This window comes from Cavia porcellus, unplaced genomic scaffold (genome assembly GCF_034190915.1).
Source record: "Cavia porcellus strain 051 isolate PalLab524CR breed Dunkin Hartley unplaced genomic scaffold, mCavPor4.1 scaffold_22, whole genome shotgun sequence".
NCBI classification, from domain to species: domain Eukaryota; kingdom Metazoa; phylum Chordata; class Mammalia; order Rodentia; family Caviidae; genus Cavia; species Cavia porcellus.
In genome coordinates this window covers 11,473,263-11,498,804 of record NW_026947505.1, presented here as the reverse complement: position 1 = coordinate 11,498,804, position 25,542 = coordinate 11,473,263, and the positions used below count along the sequence as shown (strand labels likewise).

Genomic DNA, 25,542 nt, shown 5'->3' with positions numbered 1-25,542 from the left:
GAGCTAGGTTTTTAACCTATTTCAGCATTATTTTTTTCAACTAGAAAATGGAAATCATTATGCCTGGGTTTTATGGTGATTATTCTAAAAATTAAATGAGATAAAACTCTGTAGTTGGTTTTCACTCCATTAAAGCACTGCACCTAGTGGTCATATAATCAGCTTTTCATTTTACAAAAATTCTAACCTCTCTGCATGGTCATCTTTTGTCCAACCCGGTACAGGTATGATAAAAACTTAAAAAGTGGGAACCATTATTACTAGAAAAATCATAAAAAGCAATTTCTCAATTGTTATAAATATTGTTATTAAACACACTTGATACATGAAAGGTCTTACATACATCTGTATTTTTCTTCTAAGAGACCTTTAGAGAGAGACATCAATCCAATCTTCAGGCTCTGAACTCTAATTTTCCCAGTCCGACCCCTGAAATGATAAGAATCCCAATATGTTAGATGCATTTAAAACTGTACGCAATATTCTAATTTTTTCCCAGTGATTTTCTTGAGAATAAAACATTTAAAAATTGTATCACAAATGTTTTTTACTCACATTTTACAATTAATATTAAACCCATACTAAAACTTCACGACAAACTTTAAAAGTGGTTTAATCAACTGTTACTGGAGAAATACCTAATTTGATATCACTTTATACACACAGAAATCCAGGAGGACAAATTAAAGCAAAATGAGAATAGTAACGATAAAGCTAAAAAGATCTCATTATGAATTAAAATTTGTTAGTAATTATAAATGCAAGAAATGACTAAAGCTACTAACATATGCACGTAACAATGCAGTAAGAAAGGGTTATATTACTGGTATATCTAAAGACAAATGTAAGGAAACTGACTAGAAAATTAAGTATGTAATGGAGACTCTGAAGCTGATGAATATCTTCATTTACTTAGGTTTCTGTCAGAGCAGTCATTATAAATTTTAATAATCAACAATCTTAAATAGGTGTGAGGTCTTGATAATCTGGGGGATTATCAAGCTATAACTAATCTCAATCAATGCTAGGAAATAGTTTCACTCTATGCCAGTAAGAGATCATTTTAGCTTCACTTACAAGTTGACTAGAAGAAAAACTTTATTTTGTCTGTAAAAATGGAGAGCTATCTTCATTCTAATGCTTATCAAAGAATTAGTAAGTTGTCCACCAACTGTTGGCCACAGTATTAAATACATGATACTTCCAAAGCAATAACATGAAAAAAGTCTTCACCACCATCTTTATTATTTCAGATTTGGAACTAGTTTTTAGTTTAAGTCTTTGTTATTAATTTTCTTAAGTACTGAAACAGTAAACCTAAAATCTATGACCAAATGTTTACATGACATATGCTTAAATAATATTTAGTAATTCATATTATAAAATAATTTATCACACTGCTATAATTTTAAGTAGTCTTACTGCCAAGTTATATTTGAATCTTTCCTAGTATTTTTGTGATAATACTAATGTTCTTTCAGATAGATCACACTCAAGTAATTTTCCATATATAAACCATGCCACACAAAGCACAGACTAAATTTAAAAAGAACGCATGCTTGGAGACTGGTGAAATATCAAATAGTTCCTCAACAGCACAGAATTTATGATTATTTTAAGTCACACTTAAACAACTTACTGAATCTTTACTATATATAGAATTGATATGTGAGATAATAATTAAAAATAGCAGAATAGATTAAAATAATGATGCCCAGTTGCTTACTACTAAAGCAATGCCAGTTTCAAATTAACCCTTAACTGAGCCAGGCTATAAATTGCATTTCTACTTAGTATTTTTTAGGGGTTTCTTAATTATCACATGCAACACACGATGTCTGTTTTCTTCCTTTAAAATCGGAAGTTTTCATTCTCTGACTACAAACAATAGACTTTCAGAAAACAACAAAAGTCTACTGAACAGCAGAAGACCAGTACATAAATGTGCGTTAAGAACAAAGCAATCCCTTAAGGGAAAATGATCAAAATGATACACATCAGAGCATGACCTCCAGTCTATCTCGACAACACAAGACAGAAACATCATCAGAAAGACAATCGAAAATGTCAATCACCCCTTCAGCCACCACGAACAATCCTAAAGGCTTCCTACGATTCTATAAATGTTTTATGTACTTTAAGGATCAAGAGAAAAATGGAAGACACAGTTCTTACCTAAGATAGGCTCATTTACTAGTTGGGGAGGTAAGACAAGAGAACAACTAGAGAACACATAAGATCGACATTTATACATGGAAATAGAGAATCAAGTACAAGATCCTTCTGGCTGAACAGTCATCAGAGATTAGTGTGAATAGTCATAGTATCAAAACATTTCCTAGAGAACACAGGTGTAAAATCAGACATGTAATGACTCATTCTCTCAACTATGGGGAGTATAACAGGAAAAGCCCGAGCAAGGAGGCAGAGGTAGGGTGTCAGTGCCAGTTACAAAAAGTTAGATTAAGGTGAGACCGTAGAGGTTGAGAGTTCTCATGGCAAAAATGATCAAGATGTGCCAATTCCTCAAGATAAATGTAATTATTCTGTATCATGAACATACACTAAGAAAAAGATTTGTTAATATTTGAGAGACAGTGGGAAACCAATAAAATTTAGGACCAATAAAATTTAGGACCAATAAAATTTAAGAGTAAGCGACATGGCCCAATATTTAAGTATTTGGTTGCCCTGCCAGTGTTCCTGAGGAACTACTGAAATCAGTTGAACTGGCAAGTAAATTACCTTTCAGATTACATCCATCTTGGAATACTGGAAAAAATGAATTAACATACAACAAATGAGGCTAAAAATCTCACAGATTAAAAAATATTTAAATCATGGGTTCCAGATTATTCCTTTAAATCATGATCTAAATGCCTTTGATTTCCACTGAGTCTAGCAGGAAGATGGTGAAACAGACTTTTTAACGTGAGAAGATGAAGACTGACTGAAACTATGAATTCATCAATGGAACCAACTTTATAGCTTATAAAGACGATTTTACACATATTAGTTCATTTGCCCTTCACAGTCACCTTTTGTGTGATAAACTGAGCAGGTATTTTTATCTCAAATTTTCAGATAAGAAATTGAAACAGCAAAGTGAAGTGGTTGCCAAGTCACACAGCAATCAGAACCAGGAATCTAAATTCTTGTCATCTGCAATACATAAAAATGGATTCTTCTTCCCAAATTCTGAATGTAACCACAAGCTGGGTACATAGGAAAACTTGAAAGAGACAGTTTACTTAAAATAATGTAAAAAGCACCATTTTTTTTCCTAGATATGGTCTTTGCTGCATTTCTGTGCACGAAGGGAAGATCAGTCCAACAGGCTTTCTTTCCCTTTAAAATGGGAGATGGGAAATTTCATGATATCTTAGTCTTTCTAAATAAAAACGTGCACTTTAGAGTAGTATTTCCATGTGCTCATATTTGATGGTGGAAGTAGACCTGTGCCACCAATAAACCACTAGAATATGACCACATTTCACACACGTCTTCCTTCCTGACTATTTCCTTGGCTGGTCCAGAGAACACAGCGAATGTGTGAGTTGGGAGCTGTGTTCCTCTAAAATTCACATTGAAATCCTAACTCCTCATAGCACAGAAGGTGACTGTATCAGGAGATGGGGGCTTTACAACGGAATCAAGTTAAAATGAAATCAGTAAGGAGGGCTCTAATCCAAAATGAGCAGCGCCCTTATAGGAAGAGGAAATGAACTAACACAGAAGACCACGTGTACACTCCAAGAAAACACAGCCGAGCAGAGAGGCCTCAGAAAGAAAAAGCAATGGAGTTGATGGCTGGATCTCAGACTTTATTCCACAACACAACGAGGACAAGCATGATGCTACTTAAGCCACCAGTCTATTGTACTTCATTGTGGCAGCCCTAAAAAACTAACGCAGTGTGTCAGAGCCACAAAGGATGCCGAGGGAAAGTATTTCAATTTTTTTTCAGGTCTTCCTTAAAATATGACTAAAGATGTCCATATACGTCTTTCATGCTCCATAGGGTTGAGTGAAGTCCCTGTTCTGTGAATTTAGCAATAAGTATTTGCACTTAAAATATTTAACAGACTGGCTCTTTTGGTAAATTTACTACAGAAAATGTCTCCCTTGAGGTTTTAAAAAATAGAGAGCAAATTAATGATGGTTTAATGCTAATAGTAACATTTTATTCTAGAATAAAAAACTGTATTAAAATGAAATGCACGAACAGACACCTAACAGAGATGTAGTAAATCCCACCGTATTCATTATGATAATAAAGATTCAAGCTTCAGAGAATTTGTCAGGGGCCCTCTATTTTATTATTTAAAAAAATATTTCATAATATTTGTAAACATTATAGGAGAAACGATTTTTCTAATGCAACAGTAAAATTTTAGATAAAGCATCTCTAAAACTATTATCATTTATCTCTCTCTCTCTTTTTTTTTTTTTTTTTTTTTTTTTGGTACCAGCAATTGAACTCAGGACTTGGTGCTTGCCAGGCAAGTACTTGTGCCACTGAGCTAAATTCTCAGCCCTCCTCATTTATTCTTACACAAATCAATCAGCTGCTTAATATGTATACATTTACAAACTTTCATCTATTTTCTTTCTCTTTAAATCAAAGGATGATGCGTGCAAAATTTTCACACACTGTAGCTAGTTAACAGAGTAACTTTTAGATTCTGAGAGAAAGACAACAGTCCTGATTTTCTCATTTCATTTTTGCATACTGTGAAACTCTACCAGAAGAATGAATAATTCCTAATGTTTCAGAAATGTCAGCCCACGGCAAGTCTTTCTAGAACTGATTAGTTCACAAATAGATTGTCACAATCATAAAGGCCAAATTAATGGCAGATGAGTTATGCTGGAAGTTGAGAGTGCTCTTTATGTAACAGTGAGCACCTAATTAAATTAAAAATACTGGAATGTCCTGTAGCATACATTATTTAAAATGCCATATGAACACATTAGCCATCATGGCAGTAAATATAGTTAATATTGAAAGACAAATTAAATCCCATTCCCTGTCATTCAAATTGATCTTAATCTGTTACACAAAGACTGAAGACCACAATATTATGAGCTAATAAATTGTTTTACCTCATAATGCTAAATACAAAACTTTTCCTTCTTGAAAAAAAGAAGCAGTGTAAGACAAGGAATAAGGGGAAGGGAATATGACACAGCTGTATTAGGCTTTTCTAGCTTCTTGAGGAAGACCACTATAAATTTGAATGTTTTTGTAACTTGAAGCAACCCCTTAAAATAATAGTTGCATATTCCTTTTTTCTTCTATTGTTTATTAAGAGTTCCTATGGTTTGGAAAGTCATTCATTTTCAACAATTCAATATTTACACTGGGAAAAGCATACTTTAAAAATTTTACTAACTGTTTTCTATCACTAACATATTTTACTCAGTGATTGTAAATTAATGGAAAAATGACAAACTTACGTGTCATACACATTGAGCAGCCAGTTGAGGCACATGTCCACACAGAGCGGAACATTGACCAGGTCCTTATGCATTTGTTCAAGTCCATCATAGGTTGTTGTCAGACAGTTGATGACATCTGGGACACTTAGCAGCTGGTCATTTTGGTTCAGCTTGTGCTGTTTGAAAACTTCATTTGTTGTATTCAACTCTAAGAGATCCACTAGTCAGGTGAGAAAAAGGATAATATACTGTCAGTGAACTCAAAGCAACATGGAAACAAAGTCTTTCTAGTCTCAAGAGGTTGGCTTAATTCCCTAAATTAAAGTAAAATATCCTTTTCAGTTCATTCAGTGTTCAAAGAAATAAATAGCATTTTTATTCCTTGATTCCTAAACTCTTACCCACATTTCTATGCATCTGAATTTGAATTCTAGCTTTCAGTTTTTCCCTGTTTTTTTGTTTCTCTTGCTTTTCCCTGGGTAGGATCTTAAATGTAGAAAGACATAAATCTCTACCTCTACTCCTCACTGTAGAACATCTCAAATACGACAATGTCCTCATCTCCTGAAGAAAGCCCATGGACTACCTCCCTTCATTCTTTACTTTTTCTTATTTTTAAATTTACTATTTCCTGAATATTTTTAATTGACAGATAAAAACATGAAAGTGCATTTATTAACACTGATGGGATGTCATGTGATATTTTGATACAGTATCAAATGCATAATATTTAAGTCAGGTTAAATATATCTACTTTCTCAAACACCAATTATTTCTTGGCAATGAAAGGATTCCTGGTCTTTCCTTGTAAGTGTTCAGAATCTGCGATGCATTACTACTTTCTCTCGTCACCCTGCTGTGCATAACACACCGGAACTTCCTGATCCTCAGTAACATAACTTAGTACCACTGATCAACCCGGACTTTGTATCACTGCCTAACTGATCATTCACAAACAGAGCTTTATAACATGCACACAATGACACACAAAGTTCACTGAAGGATGCTCTGCTAATAAAACACGTTTGACAGAAAAATAATTCTTCTTCATGGCCACCTAAATCAATCCGATCAAGAAGGCCATCACAATCTGGCCCACGTCTGGTTTGCTTCTCACGACACTGGCATACACATAGCATTCATGACACAGGGCTAATGAGGACGCTCAGCGATTCACTGGACATTGGTCTTCACTTGTTTATGTGTTCCCGTCTCTACTCCTCATGTGTAAAACACTGAGAGTGAGCACGGCACTGCAGGAGTATGCATCATACACACAGAGCCCCTGTTCTCAAAGATATCCTGATAAGGCCACTAAAAGAATAAAAGTGTTTGAAAGAGAAAAAGCGGAAATCTGTGAGGGTTGATACAGGATGAAGATCCCTTGTTGGAAATGCTTGGCACCAGACGTGTTTTAAGGTTTTTGGAATTTTTTTCTGTTTTGGAATATTTGCATATATGTGATGAGAACTCAAGTCTAAATAAAAATTTCTTTATATTTCATATATACTTCGTATATATGACTTGAAGGTCATTTTTATATACTATTTTTAGTGCATCTGTATTTTGACACTGACACATCAAAAAAGGTCAGGAATGGAATTTTCCACTTGGACTGTCATGTCAGTGCTTACACAGCTCCAGGTTTGGGAGCATTTGGATTTGGTATTGTTGGATTAGGGGTGCTCCTTGGGAAAACAACTGCAAAAGCCTCCTCAAGGAGACAGGATTAGAAGCGGACAGTGGAAAGTAGATAAGGGACAAGAGACACATGGGTAGCAGCTTGAGAAGAGATAACAATCTAATTTAGTCCAGCAGGCCCCAAAGAAGGTGCAGCGTGGATTACGTAAGTGATTTAGAGCTGGTGGCGTGCGGTTACAGAAGGAAAGACACATGGAGCCCCCAGGCCAGACTCTGCCTCAAGAAGACACGCAAGGGCCAGAGGGGTTCACACACTTGCAAAGGCAGAATCTTTGTGTTTGAAACTCAATTCTGAGTCATTTATTAGTCTATCAAAAATAAGGAAAAGAAGTAGGTTATCAAATTACAATATATCTATTGCATTTATTGAGTGTGAAAATGATCCTTCCAAATCTAATCATAATGGGTATGAAAAGTTAAAGAAGTCACATTAATTTAAGGTCTGCTCATGCAAAACTGCTCTATAAAACGTGTTCTCTATCTCCATATTTCACATTTTACCATTTCTAAAAAAATATCAGTGGAGCTGAGAGTATATAACTATTTTTCCAGGTCTAACGCAAAAACCATTCCCTCAAAAAAATGACATATTTTGACAGTTACCTAAAATGAAGAAATAGCTTCCTTTGAATTTACTTTTCTCTTAATAACCAAGTAACCAATAATTTTGAATTTTTAAGAACATTTATGAAATGTGCCCACACGAGCTGCTAAAGAACAGAGAATTATTGATTTTCTAAGTTATCTACAATGGGAAAAAGCTATTACAAAATTATACAGATTAAAATGATTTTTAAAATGAAAGAAAGTTTTTAAAAGACATAAATTTGAACATAAAACATGTAAGTCCAGATAACAGCACATTCATTTCTTAGAAGTCAAAGAAAGTACCAGTAAATGTAAGTTGATAATAAAAATAACTTGTGCAAGCTTCACATGGGTTAGAGATGGTGTTAGAAACTGAGAAAGAATCACCTGCAATTTTCACTGTCATTTTTACCCTGTTTCTTGGCACCATGCATTGTTTTCAATTAGTAAGTTCTGGGTAGCAGCAGGAAAATTTACTCTCCACTGTGCCTGACAGAAAGTCCTTAATAAAGGACAGTAGCTACAGAACTACAATTCTCCACAGACACAAAGAAATAGATTCAAATACTGCCAAATCCTCTAAGTTTTCTGAATTCCAGAGGTAATCATGCTGGCAGCACAGCCCTGCTACTGGATCCCCACATGGCATAAAGTGACGCAGCCCCAATTTTAAAAAGCCCATTGTCTGGATCACATTGTCCTTTACTTCTTTCAGAAAAGTCTCCCTTGTTGTACAGAGCATAGCTGTGACAGTAATTTGCCACATCCCACAGACTATCATGTCTTCAATTTTCAGTGATTGAGTCTGACACTTTGCCTTAGTGCCTAAGCCAAGCATGCATCTTCCTGAAGTGTGTCACATTCAGGTATCTTTAAAGAACTGACTGCATTTAAATCACAGAAAATGATGATTTTCTTTTTGCAAAGGGAGGCAAATGACAGCTCAGTCATGCAGTAAATGAAACAAATAGCAGAATCATTTTCTAAGCAACTTTCGATTTTTCCTGAATCCCACGTACGAGGCACAGAGGGTCAGATGGAAATGCATCATCATTCTCCTGTCCTGCCAAAAATGAACACTGCTTAGCACCTGACCATGGACTCAATGCGCTTCCTCCTTCCTCCTTCCCCAGCACCCGGAACAAAGGTGGTGCTCAAGGGTTCATACTTGTCCTGTGCTGGGCAAATCTGGTACCCTTACTGGTACCATCACTTCCATTACGACTTCTCCCTGGATGACCCCAGCTCCTTTTTTATTTCTCACCTGAACAGTGGTACATTCCTGTTCCTCAGTTCCCTAGAGCAGCATTATTTTCTTGTAGGAACTTCTTTATTATGTCTCAACTAAAGGTCCTGCCTTCCTTTTACCCTGTCTGCAAATCTCAAGATTTCCTTTTTCTCTGCTACTATTAACTCTCCAGCTTCAGCTTTGATCATCACTCATTTGAAGCATCTATTCATCCTCTGTCCCTTCTCTTCTCCCCTCCAGTCTGTCTTACATATTATCAAAAGCAAGCATCCTCCTCTTGGCTCTACTGCCAAAACTCAAATAAATAGGCAGTGTTTGTATAGCTCCCAATACTATAAAAAAAAGTATCAGAGCATTAAATACAACAATATGAGAGTTTCAGGAGCCAGAAAGGTCTCAGAGCAGCATCACCTTCAAATGACCAAAGCTGGATTTAAGGAAATTTCTGTATACTGGAAAAGTAGCTAAACGACTCTATTCAGACCCTGTTACTTGATGCTTTCCTGATTAATGGCATCATTTTTGTATGGCTTTATGGTCTGTTACTCCAGGAAACTAGCCTTTATTGTGAAGAGATAGGACTTTTCTTTTTTTCTCTGCTGTCATCTACCCCAAAAAGTTCTTAAAGACTGTATCACACACACACACGCACTCTTGCATGGGTGCCCACACACACACATAAATATAGGTTTGATGAAAAACAGTAGCGCTCATACCCAGAACTTGACCGTCTTAATCCTAGCATCACGGCATGAATCAATCTCAGCATCATATCCTTGATCCCAGCACCACACACCCTAGATCCAGCCACCTTTGAAAATCCCCACCTATGACAAACTACGTGCGGATTTGGGAGGACACCTAGATACAAACCATAACACACAACTGAAGAAAAAGAACACTGCCCACATCATAGAAGACCCTTAGAAAATCCTCCTTCACTGTGCCTTCTTATAATCACAGTCATAATTGCTAAGCTTTGTACTTCACTTTCAGTTCTTCAAAGTATATTCATGAGCTTAAACACTAAAGCATTTAGGGCTGCATGTTTTTGAACTATACACAATTGGAAACACTGTACAAATTTCTTTGCCATTTGTTGTTTTTTCCCTTAACTTTATAGTTCTAATGTTCACCATGTTATGCCGCTTGTTAGTTCATTTATCTTGCTGTTTTAGCATATCACACTTATGAATCAAGCAAATTTTACTATTAAAAATGCCACTATAAGTCCTACACATGTCTTCTTGTTCATTCCCATAAAACCTTCAAACTCAAATCATTTGCTCAGTACGTTCTAAGTTATTTGAGGTTGTAAGTAGGAGAAACACAAATTCATCCCTCTCATAAAAGCTTAATTTGCTTCAGAGGGATAGAAGATAAATAATTATGCACATGGAGTACTAAAAATTCTGACTCTGACACTGTGCCTTAGTACTTAAGCCAAGCATGATGTCAAGGGCTAGGCTGGAGAGGTAGGGATCTGATGAGACAGGGAATCAGGAGTGATCTACCTTGGAGTGAGAAGCCACAGGGAGTCTCATCAAAACCCTAAAGGCAGCCAAAGACCTCAAGGAAGCATGCACAGCAGCCACCAGAAAGGCACAGGCACAGTGAGCCAGGAGCAGCGCTTTCCCAGCAGCAGGAACCAAATCTGTCTGCCTCTCCAGTCATTAGCTAGGACTGTGAGTGCCCGCAGCAGAGCCAGGTGAAGAAGGGAACAGAGAGATGGACCGAGCAGGGCAACAGGAATCTGCCGAAAGCAGGAGTGTGTTTCCACATGCAGCAGCACTGGGAGTTCCTTGAGAGTGGGAACCAAAGCCCAAACCTTCTTTCTCTCTCCTGCACCATCTTAGAGGCCAACTAAAGATATAGTGGTAGAGGAAGGCCAGGACACTCTCTCCCCAGGGCAGCAAGCTAGGCGGGGATTTTCACAGAGTGAGAGCTGACTTTGACCTCAAGCATTTCTCAAGGGAGACCGGGCACTCCTCTGACACAAGGCTGCCACAAAGGCAAGCATGTGTCGCTCAGATAAGGAGCCATTGTTACAGACAATCAGAAAGGCCTGGAAAAATTGGAGGCAGGTGGGAACTTGTAAATGTTTCCCAAAGAGGTGCATTTTTAATGGTATCTGGAGGGAATAAAGGGTTGCCTACAGAGGAGGAGAAAGGGTCAGAGCATTTCAAGTAAACAGAGATGTTGGGAGAGGAAGCAGCAGCTTAATCATAAACAGGCAACTTGACAAGTGGAAGATGGGCCCAAGCTGCAGGCCGAGGAAGCCAGAGGTCAGCGGCTGGGGGGCTGTCATCTGGAACATTCCAAATCCCACACAACCCTGCACTGACTCCTCCCTTGCCCATCCCTGGTGCTCCTCAGGTGAGAAGTGAGAGTCTCTCTTTGGTTCTTTTCAGGTCTGAGAGTGCAGGGTGAAGGGCCGAACTGTACCTTCAGGGCTGAGAAGAACCAACAGAAGAAAACACCAAATGCAGGCATGCACTCCTCCACCCAGAAGTATTCCTGGAAACAGGGCCTCTGCTCACAATGATGCGTCAGTGGAGCTCTGTGGCTGAGTCATCTGTCCTCATTTTGTAGCTCAGCAGGCCTGGGAAGGCCTTCCAGACCCATCAGCTGGATACTGGACGTGCAGCTGAGTGGCTGAACTCCCGCTTTGTGTGTTCGTAATTCATTCCCTGTTTTCCCTGCCCCGTGCACTGCTCAGCAGCCGCAGTGTGTCGGCTTCACTTTCTTGCACTGGTCATTCTGCAATACTTGCTGCAGCTACTACACATCCTGCTAAATACCTTTAGGGCTCCGCGGACCCAGAGTCAAGGGTCCTCATTCCACCTCATTCCTCCTTCCATTGTTTTACCTGCAAGTACTTCTCAGCCCTTTAGATCTGTCTTCCACATAGAAATTGTTTTTTAAATTATTATTTAAAGCACTGCATGGCTTTGTTTTCTTTAGATGACTACACGCATCTCTTTGCTCAACTTCCCTCGTGCAGACAGTTTAAAATTCACTGCTAATTACTACTGACTTTCAAGGAGCAAAATTCTCAACCCTAAACATACCATTTTTCTAACGGTAATTACTAAAGCTTCACTAAGCTGCCTCAACATACAACTTTTAATAAAATGCAGCAAATGCAAACACTTGGAACTTTTTAAATTACCCTATCTTAAAGTGGAGGCAAATGCCATTTTCCATATTAGCTATCTGACAAGGCCTATCTGTTCTCTGAGTAAACTGATGATTAACTCTATGAGCACAAATAGAATCTAGAGAGCTTAAAGCTATTCTCTATTACAAACGTTTATATTTTTACTTACTTTTATGTTATTTAGGGGAAGAAATAATCCTTTGGCAAAATGACTATTGCAGAATACCTGTCTGAACTCACACTTTTTCCGGAAAAAGTCACTGATGATACTAAATGTTTCAAGACATATTTAAAAGAAAACAGAAGTTTTTCCTCTAATTTGTTGAGGTGCCTGTTCACATTTGGATCAGAAATGTGACTGTTTAGTGTTCCCTTATTGTATGACTTTATGCAGGCAAAAGGTCTGGAACACTGTACTTGTAAATGGATACGAAGTACTAAGAAGGCAAATCTACTACTTGGATTCCTTGATTTAATCTTTTTTAAATTAGGTGACAGTACAATGTTTGCAAAAGCTTTCTATGCTACTCCTGTGTTTTGGTTAAATTTATTCTCCAATTAGAGTAGCATCCATTCATTTGTTTCACTACTGCATGCTGATGGGCAAATAATGAAGCCTGTAGAGAACTGTAGCCAACTCCTGGAGCAGAGTACATTGAAAATCAGGTTAACGCCACAAATGCATCGTTCTTTTCATTTCGCTTTGTCTTAAAAAAGAAAAAGGCAATCCACAGAATAGAGTGATTAACGTTGGTAGAATAACTCACAGCATAGTGCTTTCTGTAGTCTTCGGATTTTGATCGCTGTGCGGTAGGCAGAGAAACGTACATTATTCAGGTCAGCTGAAATGGAAAAAGGAACAATTTAAACAGCAGGCCTATCATTTGACTTATATCAAATGCCAAGAATGCATTTGCTTACATTGGATGATGGAAAAAGACCATGTCTGTCCTCAGCAAAAAGCCTTCTCCTAATTTCGCCATATTTAGTTTTGCAAATAAAGTGATCATTAGCACCATGTTGCAATACATTTCAAAGCAGTACTAAGCCGAAAATTCTAAGAAAGCATTTTCAACAGGAAGTGAGGCTCAAAACCTGAAGCAGGGCCCACTGGTACGCTGAGTTCTTTGAATTGCAGGACACTGGAAGAGGAAAGGCCTTACTGCAAGGTCTTTCTAACTTTCTTCTGCCCTTGTCTTCCGCTCCGCTTTCTCCCTCAAAGCAGTCAAAGCAACCAGAATTGCTCTTCCTCAAAGCAAGTCACAAAATCTAGAGCTGTTCTCTTCCAAAGCCAGCCATAAAAGCTAGAAAAGGTCCTCTCTGACCTCCCTCTTTGTCCCCTGGAGACTCTCACATGACAGGCATCCTGAGGGCCACACAGACAGGCTAAGCAGAACCTGGACAGACAGACCCGCTCAGCTTTCCCTTACGTCTAATATCATCAGATCAGACCCTTTCTCCATTCACACTTAAATGGCTGTCTATTCCTCATGGAACCTGTACAGAAAGCCAGACCATTTTCCCTGCGTCTTTATTTCTCAAGATTCCCATATTCCACAAAGCTTTGATTAAGTTCATTGAGTTTTTGTCTAGTTAACCTGTCTCGTATTGCAGGGCCATCGATTATGATCCTTATGATGGATAAGGTCTGGGATCACACTTTCTGCCCCTATGTAGAAAAAAGAAGATGAGGAAAAGAAGACATAGCTATTATTACGGCCAAATCAATTCCTTCTGAATTGCTACAGGGGATCACCCTCCTCTGGAGGCATTTCTCCCAAGCACAGTTAGTTTTCAGTCAACCAAGCTGTTCATCACACGGCTCATGAAGATGGACTCGGGCTGTGCTCCCTTTATCTTAACCTGTTTGCTTCTTTAGCCCTGCAGTAGACCTGGTTAAGATGATAACTACTGTGATCTTGGAAACAATAAATATGTTGATTTCTTCCTCTGTGCTCCAAAGACAGAGTATTAGAGCCAGTAGAGTAAAAAGAAAATTTACAAATCTTCAGAATTTGCCACTTCACTTTAAAAACTACAGAAAATAGTGATTTTTCTTGCTTGATAGTCTTTTGTGGCAATAAAAGGTCCTGCCGAAGAAAGTTCAGGGTTTAAAACATAAAAAACATGTATGCCTCTTGCTGAAATGGGAACAGGAGGCTGGATGCTATTCTGTCCCTCCCTAGTTACCCGGAGAAAAACTTTAAAAACCCCACTGGGGCAACCTGATGGAAGCAGGTTAAGCAACCGGCTAAAAGTAATACTTTGCTGGAAATTCACACAAGAATAGGATCCTCACCCAAAGTATTTTCTTGCATTTTTATATTAAAATGAATTTAGCTTTTCATGACCTAAGCAAAATGACATTAAGCTAACTAAATTGCCTTAGTTAATTGATTTATAAAAATTCCAAATTCAAAAGAAAAAAAAACTAAACACAAAATAAGGCCATGTACTAAAGCTGCATGGTTATTATATACTTTTTCAAAGCTGAAATTTAAGAAGACTCAATATGAGACAGGTCACATCTACAGTTCCATTCCTCCCTCCCCATAAAGAACTTGCTTTGGCTCCTACCTCTCCAAACCACACATCCTTTTAAGCAGAAAGACAATGCCCTGTTGACTGTGTGGCCTTAGAGAGTTGAATGTGAGTCTTTCAAGGTAAGATGCCATGTAAAAAAGCTGGCAACTGGTTTCCTTTCAGAATACACAGTTCTTGGTCATCTAGTTATAATCTGCTCCTATCTGATAAAACAACACTCACCAAGGGATTGAAAGAGTTCTGTCATCTTAGGATGATCCCAACAGGTTGTCTGTGTTTGATGGCTGAAATAAAAAAGTCAAAGTTTTAAAAACAAGCAAAAGACCACAAAATATAGGCTACACAGAAAATATTCAAATAGAATTTTTTTAACAGAAATTTAAAGATACATACAAAATTGTCACCATCTGGATCACTCACGACCCAACTATTACTTAACACTAGAAACATCAATCATGTACTTTATTTGAGCAACCATATGTACTTTATTTGAGCAACAGATGAAAAATTCTGATTTACCTGCTATCAAAAGAATTGAGACTAAGTATTAAAATCTGCATATAGAGTGACTGTCGGGGACACTGGGCCCCAGGGTTGATATGGCCAGGTTAATATAGGCAGCAGAATAAGTCCACTCTTGCAAAGCGGATGTAGATCCTCATTCAGAACAAATTCTCAGACAGCAGAAGTGCCGCGAAAATTTATCATCATCCAGCAAGCCTAACTGAATTTTCAGAGACCAGAGAAATGAAGAGTTTAAGGCTGAGTAAAATCACCGGCTCATGACCTATGAAGCTCTTCTCTAACCCAGGCTTCCTCCTTCCTTAAGGCAGATTCTCTCCTTCCCCTCTTCCTGTGCACCTGGAGCTCCCACACCTTCCAGGTAGGTCTCTCTCTCTTGCACATTTTTATTCTACCCTCTTCTCAACATTCTTCAAGAAGCAGGAAGACTTTGTATTAAGCTATGTTGTTTATGATCCTCATTATTCACTTTCAAAGCAAGTTTTTATTACTTTCTCTTTTTCTAAAAGTAACAAAACATATATATATTAGTTGGAAGTCACTGAGGAAGAAGATGAAGTTAAAAATGTAGTGTTTAAACTTCAGTGTGTGTGTGTAGTAGCTCATAACTTTGATGGATTAGTGCCCTTATATTTAAAAATAGCTTACTATCCCTTATCTAGGTCGGAATAGGGTAATAACATTTAATAGTACTCAAAAGACTTCTTAGACAACACTAAGTTCTTACAAAACTGTTTAGTAAGAGCTTTGTGAAACACCATAGTATACAGAGATGATATTCTTCATAGTACAAATCTAGGAAAAAGTTTTTGTTTTAAAACCTATGTAATACAACAAAAAGTGTCCCTGGGAAAAGAGCATAACCACTGTATCTTCATATAGCACAGATAATACAACCCACAAATAATTCATTAATTCACTTTGATAAATATATCAAGTTTTTATTTGAAATTGAGCATGTGGAATGTTCTGGCAATTCCAAACCCTCAAGCTAAATAATATCCAATAATTCTACAAAAGGAAGATCTGTTTCAGGGTGAGCTGGAAAAACTGACTCCCCGCCATCTGGCTCTTGACTCCAATGTTGGGGGTAAGAATTTCTCCTGGATTCACACCAACAAAACCATCCACACTTTCACTATCTACGTTGTTCTAAAGAACATGGGTCAAGTATTCAGTTGTCAGCTCTAAATTCTTCCTATTTATAGTGTGGTCAAGAACTTGATAAAAATGCAGAATCACATAAAGAATATCCTCCATAATACCAGTGAGAGTTAAGGAACAATTTGCTGAAAATCTAGTATAATTTCAGTGTATCATCATGGGTTCATAGTCTTAGCCTACAACTCTCATTTGATCCCTTATCTTTTGAGTAAGTTCAGTCCCTATCCTGAGACCACTGTCCAGAGACAGACACCCCATCGTGATAGATCACACCAAGGCTTGAGGACCAACCTAACGCTCTCAGACATGCAGACTCGGGGTTTATACTTAAATGACACATATAAGGATACTTTCTCTAGAATCCCAGATGTGGAGCTTTACCTCACACAACCCCTACATGACCACAAGAGGAAAATGCCACTATTCAGTCAGGCAGAGGGCTGAGAATTCAGCCGCTCGCTAATGGCTGTCTTTAGTGCCACTGCAACGTCTTGGAGCCGAGGGAACACACACATTTGGCAAACAGATGGAGGGAGGGGAAAGGCATCTCCTTTGTGAATTCAATACCAGTTGATTCATTAGGCAGAACTGCCAACGCTGAAAATAAATACAGCCTCTGGTTACAAAAGTAAAATTGTAGCTTACCAAACAGCAGTACAATAAGGCAGTAGATATGCAGTTTTGCTGTTGGATTTTCTTTCTTTCTTTCTATTTAAGTGGGGAGAAGGGGTTAGCACATAATACACTGTGAATCTAACGGCTCAAAGTATTTGAACAGCTGCAGGTAGCTTGGCAACTCTTGCCAAAATGCTTCCGATTCTCCTAGCACAGTCAATCAAAATGGTGTCGAAGCACCCCCCCCCCCAAGCAGCTTAGCTTCAAGTTAATCTCAAATATGAATAGGGAGTAAAACTTAATACTGGCATAATGAGCTATCATATAAAGTTACCCGTCTGAGTTTCCTAAAATCTTCTTTTTAAAAAGTCATCAGACATAAGAATCTGTCAAATATACAATGAAAAACTTAAAATGTAACAAGGCAGCCAGCAACACTTGAGTCCAAAGCTTAAGGAGAACGTGGGACATGTAAGTAGGGTGCGGGCCTCCCTCAGTTGTGTCTATGTAAGCAGGCTCTGGGTGGGGTAAAGTTAGCAGTACCCTGTAAAATTTAAATTATCCCTAAGCTATTTTAAATTCTGCAAACTGAAAACAACTCATCATAGTGCATGCCCATAGAAATGCAAATTTGCATGCCATGGAGCTATTATTGACCTGTAGAATTTACTACTTGGTCAGCTTGGCACCTCTAAATAAATTCATCTTGGTATCCCTTATCTGACTATAAAGGTGACACACTTTGTCTTCTCCTTGGAGACTATTAGAGCTTTTTATTGGTTCTCCTGTTGATGAGTTAAGTGACATAGTTAACACATGCTCTTTTTATATTTGAAATGAGGGTAAAGGTTTTTATCTATGTTGAGAAGTACTGCCGGGGATTTAGCTCAGTGGTATAAGAGCCTGCCTGGCAAGCACAAAGTCATGAGTTCAATCCCTGGCACCCACCCCCCAAATCTGAAGAGAAGTATTCTTCAACATCTACTTAGTCCTTCTTTACACAGGACTTTAGACAGGAATTACCCATCAGTGGGGTGGTGTGGTTTCTAACAGTGCCCCTTTACATACACGCATCCCAGTTGAGATTAATATGTGGTCTCACACATCATGGGTGTTAATAAAATATTATACCAACAAGGTTAATTAAATAGTGCCTCTGCCAGGTGCCATTCAGAATAATGGACTCTGATAAACCATAGAAAGTACAACATGAACAATATGATAGGACACAAACAATATGATAGAACCCAAACAAAGCACAGAAGTGTTACATCCTAGCTACCTACTACCTCATGAGGCCATGAACTAAGAGTAAAGTATGTTTACTTTTGACAAATTAGAAAGATACTGATTTCCGAGCAAACATGCTCTAGGGAAGGTATGTTTTAGATCTCTTTGCCCTCATTAGAATAGTCTTACTTTCCCCATGAAACCTGGAAAGATGATTAGAAGGCATTCTGCTTCTCCAAAAACTGACAGCCAAAAATATTTGCTTGCTACTGTCTACCCAATTTCATGCTTAAAGTTGGATTTTGGACGTTTGCTATTTATCATTTCAGTCCTGTTATAAATGGAAATATACATAAGAGAAAAACTAAAGGTGAATGAATTAATTAAAATACAAACATGTGAGAAAGATCTACGCACATTGCTTTGGGACAAGATAATCAGAAAGAAATATTTCTTCCTTGCTGTCCAAGTGAAAGATAACACACTAGGTAAAGCTGCATAATATTAATTGTCATCTGAGAATCTTATGCTAGTGTTCAAGTTGTACTCTTTGGTAGAAAATTCTCCCTTGCCACATGTAAACTCAATCCATGTGATAATGCTGTGATTTGGGCGACAGTGTTAATCTTACTTAGATGAAGGAAACTCAAGCAGAGGATATTCAGATAATTTGCTTGGGTCACACAGAAGTAGCAAACACGACATCTGAACACAGACGTTCTGACTGTAACCCTGAGCCTTGTTATGGAAGTATGCTTGCAAAATTAAGGTTGTAAAGTATTTCTTGAAGACACCACCCAAGTCCAAGGCCATAGTCCATTGTGATAATCACTACAAACAACCCCATCTCCCTTACTTCTTCTCACCCCTCTCAAACCTTAGGCCTCGATCTGCTCAATCACTTGCCTTTTCTGAACCCAAGCAGCTGGAGAGTACAATCAGAGAAAATTGCTCAACAGTCAGCCTATTATACTGTTGAAGTCTGATTTCAAACCTAAAATGTGCAACTGCTTGTAACTACAATATATTCCTTAATAAATTTGCTTTGTCAAACCCCCAAGACACTAATTTCTTACTGCCTTCTTTTGCTCAAAGTAAAAGTAAGTTTCCCTTCCTGCTTTAAAATCCTTTGAATGTATTACATGCTTCACCAAAGAACTAAACAGCACTAGGATTCCTTCAATCAAATCAGTTAATTCCCCTCTACTTGCTACCTGGCCTTCCTCTCTCCTTTACTGAGGAACTGTCACCTTCTTATCAATGGCCAATTTTTCCCCAGGATTTAAAACTCTCATGCTGCATGATCAACCTTGTCTCAGTAAAGCTGTACTTGAGAATACAAAGTTATAGATCTGCCATTCTCCATTCTCCCTCTCTCTCTCTCTCTCTCTCTCTCTCTCTCTCTCTTTCTCTCTCCCACATTTTCTGCTGCCTACCAGTAACACCCTTCTCTCCTTCACAAACAAAGTCACAAAGACTTGTGTACCATACATACTTCCTCATGCCTTCCCCACTGATCAACCTGCTTACACTTGTCGCCTGTACATATAGTTCTACCAAGACATGTACATGTAGTACACGCAAACAAACCATCTAATTGCTATAAAGAAAAACTACTCACTCCTCAGGGTTTCTTTACAACTGTAGACTTCTTTTCTCCAGCACTTAACAGATTTGGGCAGGTAGAGAGTGACCTTAGGAGCTGAGAAGGGGATTTAAAAGAGCTCTACAGGACTATTAGCTTTACAGGATTATAAGAACAGAAAACAACAATATCAAGGAGGATATAATAAATGAATAAAAATCTTGATTTAGGGTTACTTAAAGAAGGAGTAGGAACAAGCAGGAGCAATGCAAGAAAGTGATGTGTATAGACGTAGCTTAGCTGATTCTGGTTAATATCCTGGAATACTGAGGAATGTGCTATGCACATCCAGAGGTTACTGAAGTCTCCACTGAAGCTGAATGCATGAGATGGTACAATGCACATAATGTATAAAGAATTGACATCTGGGGTTCAGATTCCAGTGGGAATGAGAGAACCCTAGATCTGCTAAGCTGTGATGGTAAAGGCCTGTCCTGGGAGCAGTATAGACTAAGACTTGTGTCAAGACTAAGATTTCCTAAAAAGCAAAGTACATGGTGTTTAGAGAAGACATTGTAGGGGAAGAAAAAAAAAAAATCCCTTTCTCTTGGGATCTTCCTAATTCCATGATTCAGTAGGGCTCACCAAGAGGGTGACAGGTACATAACTATCTCCATGTTAAGATCTTGGATACCTGGAGCCAGCATTGCTGCTGTCTTAATCTTGGATGGAAATCTATGTATGGGCCAAAATCTCCCTACCACAAGATTGGGAAAGGCAGAGGGCTGTAATCTATACTGCATTCTTTCCCAGCCTTCTATCAGGGTCTGCAAGAGTTTGGAGAATGATATTCTCTTATCTGTAAACAATCATAGTAGTTTGCTACTAAATCATAGTATGAAACTTTCTTAAACACAGGAACATGGGCTAGTCTATGGAAAAGCCCACACTAAGACAGAGCAGGACCCTGGAGAAGGCACAGTGTGTCACACAAACCACACATTTTGTTCTTGGACAGCCAGGCTCAGCTGCTGGATACAGTAGGCAGATAATAAATGGTAACCAGTCTACAGGATGAAGAAAAAGCTATTTACTTCTATTTTCTCCACTATTTTTGCCTTCTTAAATACAATCCTTTATTCTACCCAAATTTCCTATTTTCTAAATATTTCTAGTGTGTCTCCTTGATGGGGACCCAGGGTCAGAAGCATGGTGGGCAAAAGTTTCAGAGCCAGGGTCAGATCTGGGTTAAACACTAGTTTGTATCCACTTCCTGGCTGCTTTCAGCAGGCTCTGTCCCTATTTATTAATTACTTATTAATGTGTATGTTAGTTACCATAGATGGAAACAATAACAGAATCTATTATTACACTATCACTGAGCTACTGAGAGAATTAAGAAGTCATACATAGAGTATAGCCTAGTGTCTGGCAAGTCAATGTTCAAAAGTACAATTCATCACAATGATCACCATTTGTACCCCTACAAGTACTTACTATTTTATATGTTTATTTTTGAAACAAAGTGAGAAAGCACTTTTGTGTGATTAATTTGACACGCTAGGAAAGTTTAACCTGAAGTTTTTATCCCATTTCTTTTATCCCTGAAACAAATTCTCTAGACATTAACTTTCAGATGCAGAAATAATTTGTATGAAACACACAAAAAGTATACAAGGGAAGTGATCTGGCTTTTATGGTAAACTTTTGTGTATTGTGCTAACAGTAGGAACCAATTTTAAACTTCATTAAACCTACAGTACAATGAAGTGTCATGGGTTCTATTAGAAAATATAATAAGTTCAGTTTCAGAAAGTCTTTCTTATACTCTGTAAATATAATTTAAAAATGTGTTTCAACTTAAGAGCTCACTATGTTTGGATCTTACATATAACCTGAAGGTGAAGAGGAAAAGCTTATTCTATCTATACAGTGGCACTAGTGGTAGGTTGAGGAGTCTTTAAGAGGTGTGGCTAGTGGAAGCCTTCCAGTGATTGGTTAGGTGCCGCTAAGGGAATTGTGGGATACCCCCAAGCCCTTCCTCTTTCTGTCTTTTGCTTCCTGGTCATAAGGAGAGTGGTTTTGCTCTGTTCTATGCTTCCCATCATGGGTAAGCTGGCTTGCCACAGGTCCACAAATAATGAGTCAACTGATCTTGGATTGGAATCTCCAAAACTGGGGGCTTAAATAAACAGTCTTTTCCTTGTAAGTTTATTACCTCAGATACTTGTTATTGTGCTGGAAAGCAGACTAACACAGAAATTAACAAATACAGGAGTTTACCCCACAAAAACTCCAACAGTTTAGATCTATATTTGGTCATTTTCTAGAAACAAGTACACTTCAAAATAGTAGGCAAAAATTACCTAAAAAGACAGAAATACATTGGGAAAACATTGAAGTATATTTTAACTAATTTGCAAAGCTAAAATATGTAATAAAAGTAATTTGTCCTGATTCTCTTCAAATTTCTTGTTTCACTTAACCATTAGAATGCATTATAAAAGTGTATAGGTAAATACTGACAACATCTACTATTTTTTACCTGAATATTGTTATTTGTTGGTGAAATCAATATATTCCAATTTACCCAAGGAAAATTCCGTTGCATGACAATCAGGCTAAATTTGTTTTTAACATTTTTCTTCTGCTTACTGGTGCAGCCATGCAAAAGAAAATGCAGATTCAAAGTCTTTTTGTTTATCATTTACTTGTTTATTAATTTATTTGGGTATTAAACTTTGTTTTCACAGCAGTTCTTCATGTGGAAATAACTAGCCTTTATAACTCTTATCCCAGAATTTGCTGTTCTTTTTTAATGAGGAAATAAACACAAGTTACACAACACAGCAAGTAATGAAAGCTTCTGATTAAACAAGGAGAATTAAAATCAGGAGAATTTGCTTTCTATAGATAAGAAAATTTATAAATATTTTAATATCTTAAAAACATTTCAGACTTGAACTGTTTTTAGTAGGCTTTGGTCCTAAAAGTCATTAATATATTATATATATATATATACACATATATATATCTCACATAATAAAAGACTCATTATAGGACTAGCCAAAAATATGTCAGGAAAACTTTTACTTTTCCAGTTTTTGCATGGATTGAAGACTGAGAAAGAATAGACTCTTACCAGATTCTTCAGGAACTATGAACATCATCAATTAGAGAAATCATGACTCAGGCTACTTAACTTTTGGTCATATATAAATGACCTGAATCTAGACAAATTCCTTTTAGTAGCAGAGCTTATACTAACAGTAGACTTTAAAAGTTTCAACAATAGAACCATTATATGGACATAACTGAGAAAGAGATTTAATGTTTTATCTAGTTAAAACCAAAACCCAGTTTGCATTACAAAAAAAAAATCATATGATGGAGGACTCTAGGTAAATTTAGTCAAGTAATTACAATTGCTTTGCATGTCTTCTAGACGCTTCACAGTACATGTACTAGTTTTCTATGGCTATTTCTCTGTGAGCTAAAACCAAAGTTGGCAGGGTTGTGCTCCAGTCTGGAGGCTCTACAATAATCCCATTTCCTTTCATTTTTCAGCCTCTTCAGGCGACCTATATCTCCAAGATCCTGACTCTCTTCATCCATCTTCAAAGCCAGCAGCTTGGAAGATGCTTCTTCCAAATCTCTTTGAGTCTGACACCTCTGCCTCCCTCTTTCACTTTGAAAGACTCTTGTGATTATATTGGGACTGTCAGGGCAGCCCTCTTAATTTAAGGTCAGCCGACTTCCAAAAACCTAACATATGCACAGATTTCAAAGACTAAGGTGGGGGCATCTTTTGGTGGGAGCATTATTCTGTCTCAGACTTATACCTACACCTGTATTATTCACTTCAAATCAATATTTACCAGAGTTAAAGACCACTAATACCACTACCACTATTTATCAATGTAAAAATTTCTGAAAGGTTTAAAATTTGAATTGGATTATCATAACTGCTTTCAATAAAGCCATGTATCTTCCCAGCCCTACTCCTTTAAGTCATGCTTGCACAAACTGGACATCAACCAACTAATTTGATAAATTTGTTCTCAAGTTCATCATAACTCAATATGCATGAACAAAAGTGTTAAATTCTCATAAGACAATGTAACATGTATTCCTTATTATATTTGTTAAATGTTATGGAAATAATATTTCTTAAACTAAGGATACATTTTAAGCTGCAAGAAAATATGCATAGGAAAATATTATTTCATGCACAAATTTTTTCTGGAAGAATGATATCAGAAGAGTAGTTTTGGGCTGGGGATTTAGCTCAGCGGCATAAGCACTTGCCTTGAAAGCTTGTGGTCATGAGTTCGAGTCTCTGTACCAATAAAAAAAATTTTTTTTTAATCTTAGAAGAGTAGTTTTTAGCATTGGCATGGGTTTTGGAGATATCATCTCTGGTTTCATGCATGTCATAAAAAAATGTGGACACAGAGACCTCTACCTAGTCTGCCTGAAGTCACGCCACTCATGTAGACACAGCTGTCTTCTGACAAAGTGTGTACTGTCAGTTATGGCCTGCATTCCTTACATAAAAAAGTAGAGTCAAATATGACATCACCACATCACATTGTAAATCAACGTATTTACCAGCTGACACTTCAAGGGATTGCAGAAGTAGTAATTTATCATTCTGTCCTGTGACAATAAATACAAGCCAAGAATTCAATTCTACTTATATGCTATGTAAATTATATAAAATTTATAAACTGTTACATAAGAAACAGGAAGAGCTAAATTGGCAATAAAATAGAGAATGATGGTCTAAACTAATAACATGGATAAAATTTCCCAAAGATGAAGAAAATTCCATAAATAAAAAATATCACTCTGATTTTTAGGATTTATATGCATATATATATATATGCACACATATATATAAACATATATGCATATAAAGATATATATATCTATGTAGATATGTATCTATCTATCTATATATATATATATATATATATATATATATATATATCTGTATATCATATAAAGAGAGTTTCTTCCAGATAAGATTGAATCCCATTTTTGAAAGTTATGGAGGAAGCTTATTGAATTGTCAATAAAACTTTATTTTCTTGATACCTTAACCGAGAATTAAAATCAACTTACTTGATGTAATAGGGCACTTTATTGTGTGAGATGGATCTCTGCCACGGCAGCTGGACTGAAGCTGTGGAAACAAAGGGAGATTACTGGAAAAACTGGTAACTCCAAAGCCTTCCACCTTAATGCAAAACAACTGTAATAGCAAATGCAATGAGAACTGCTCTCGGTTTTGAGCTGGATTCCAATAAGTATGAAATGCATGAGGCCAAACAGCATGGCTTTAAATATTCATCCAAAGGTAGGAAAGAAACAACCCGGGTTCAGCTTCTAAGCCAATTCTAACCAACTGAACCTGCTGATAAAAATGCTTCTAAAAAACCACTTTTATTATTTATAAGCGCTATGATTTAAAACTTTGTGCCATCTGGAAATGTGTTCTGCATATATTTTATAACTAGATTTTAAAAATTAGATTTCTTAAGACTGGATTTTCCAGATCACTAATAATATTCTTTACTTGGCATCACATTCACAAGGAACAGCTACTGAGCACAGAAGGCATTTATATGAATCCAGTTACGTGGAATTAAAAAAGAAAACATAAAAACAGACAAAAGCAATTTAAGATTTAAGAACTAAAGCAATCATCGGGGATAAAGAATCCCAGACACTTATTTT

General features: G+C 37.2%; 1 protein-coding gene across 10 annotated transcripts in view; it reads right to left on the bottom strand.

The window, feature by feature from the left end:
* The window catches only part of Utrn (utrophin), a 502,327-nt gene that overhangs the window by 60,441 nt on the left and 416,344 nt on the right, over nucleotides 1–25,542 (bottom strand). For all 10 annotated transcript variants that reach the window (XM_023563244.2, XM_063233434.1, XM_063233436.1 and 7 more), the window contains 5 exons: nucleotides 24,928–24,988; nucleotides 14,907–14,968; nucleotides 12,908–12,982; nucleotides 5,461–5,662; nucleotides 344–429 (listed from right to left, as the gene is read on the bottom strand). In XM_023563244.2, coding sequence (XP_023419012.2) covers nucleotides 344–429; nucleotides 5,461–5,662; nucleotides 12,908–12,982; nucleotides 14,907–14,968; nucleotides 24,928–24,988 — 486 coding nt within the window. The remainder of the gene's footprint in view (nucleotides 1–343; nucleotides 430–5,460; nucleotides 5,663–12,907; nucleotides 12,983–14,906; nucleotides 14,969–24,927; nucleotides 24,989–25,542) is intronic.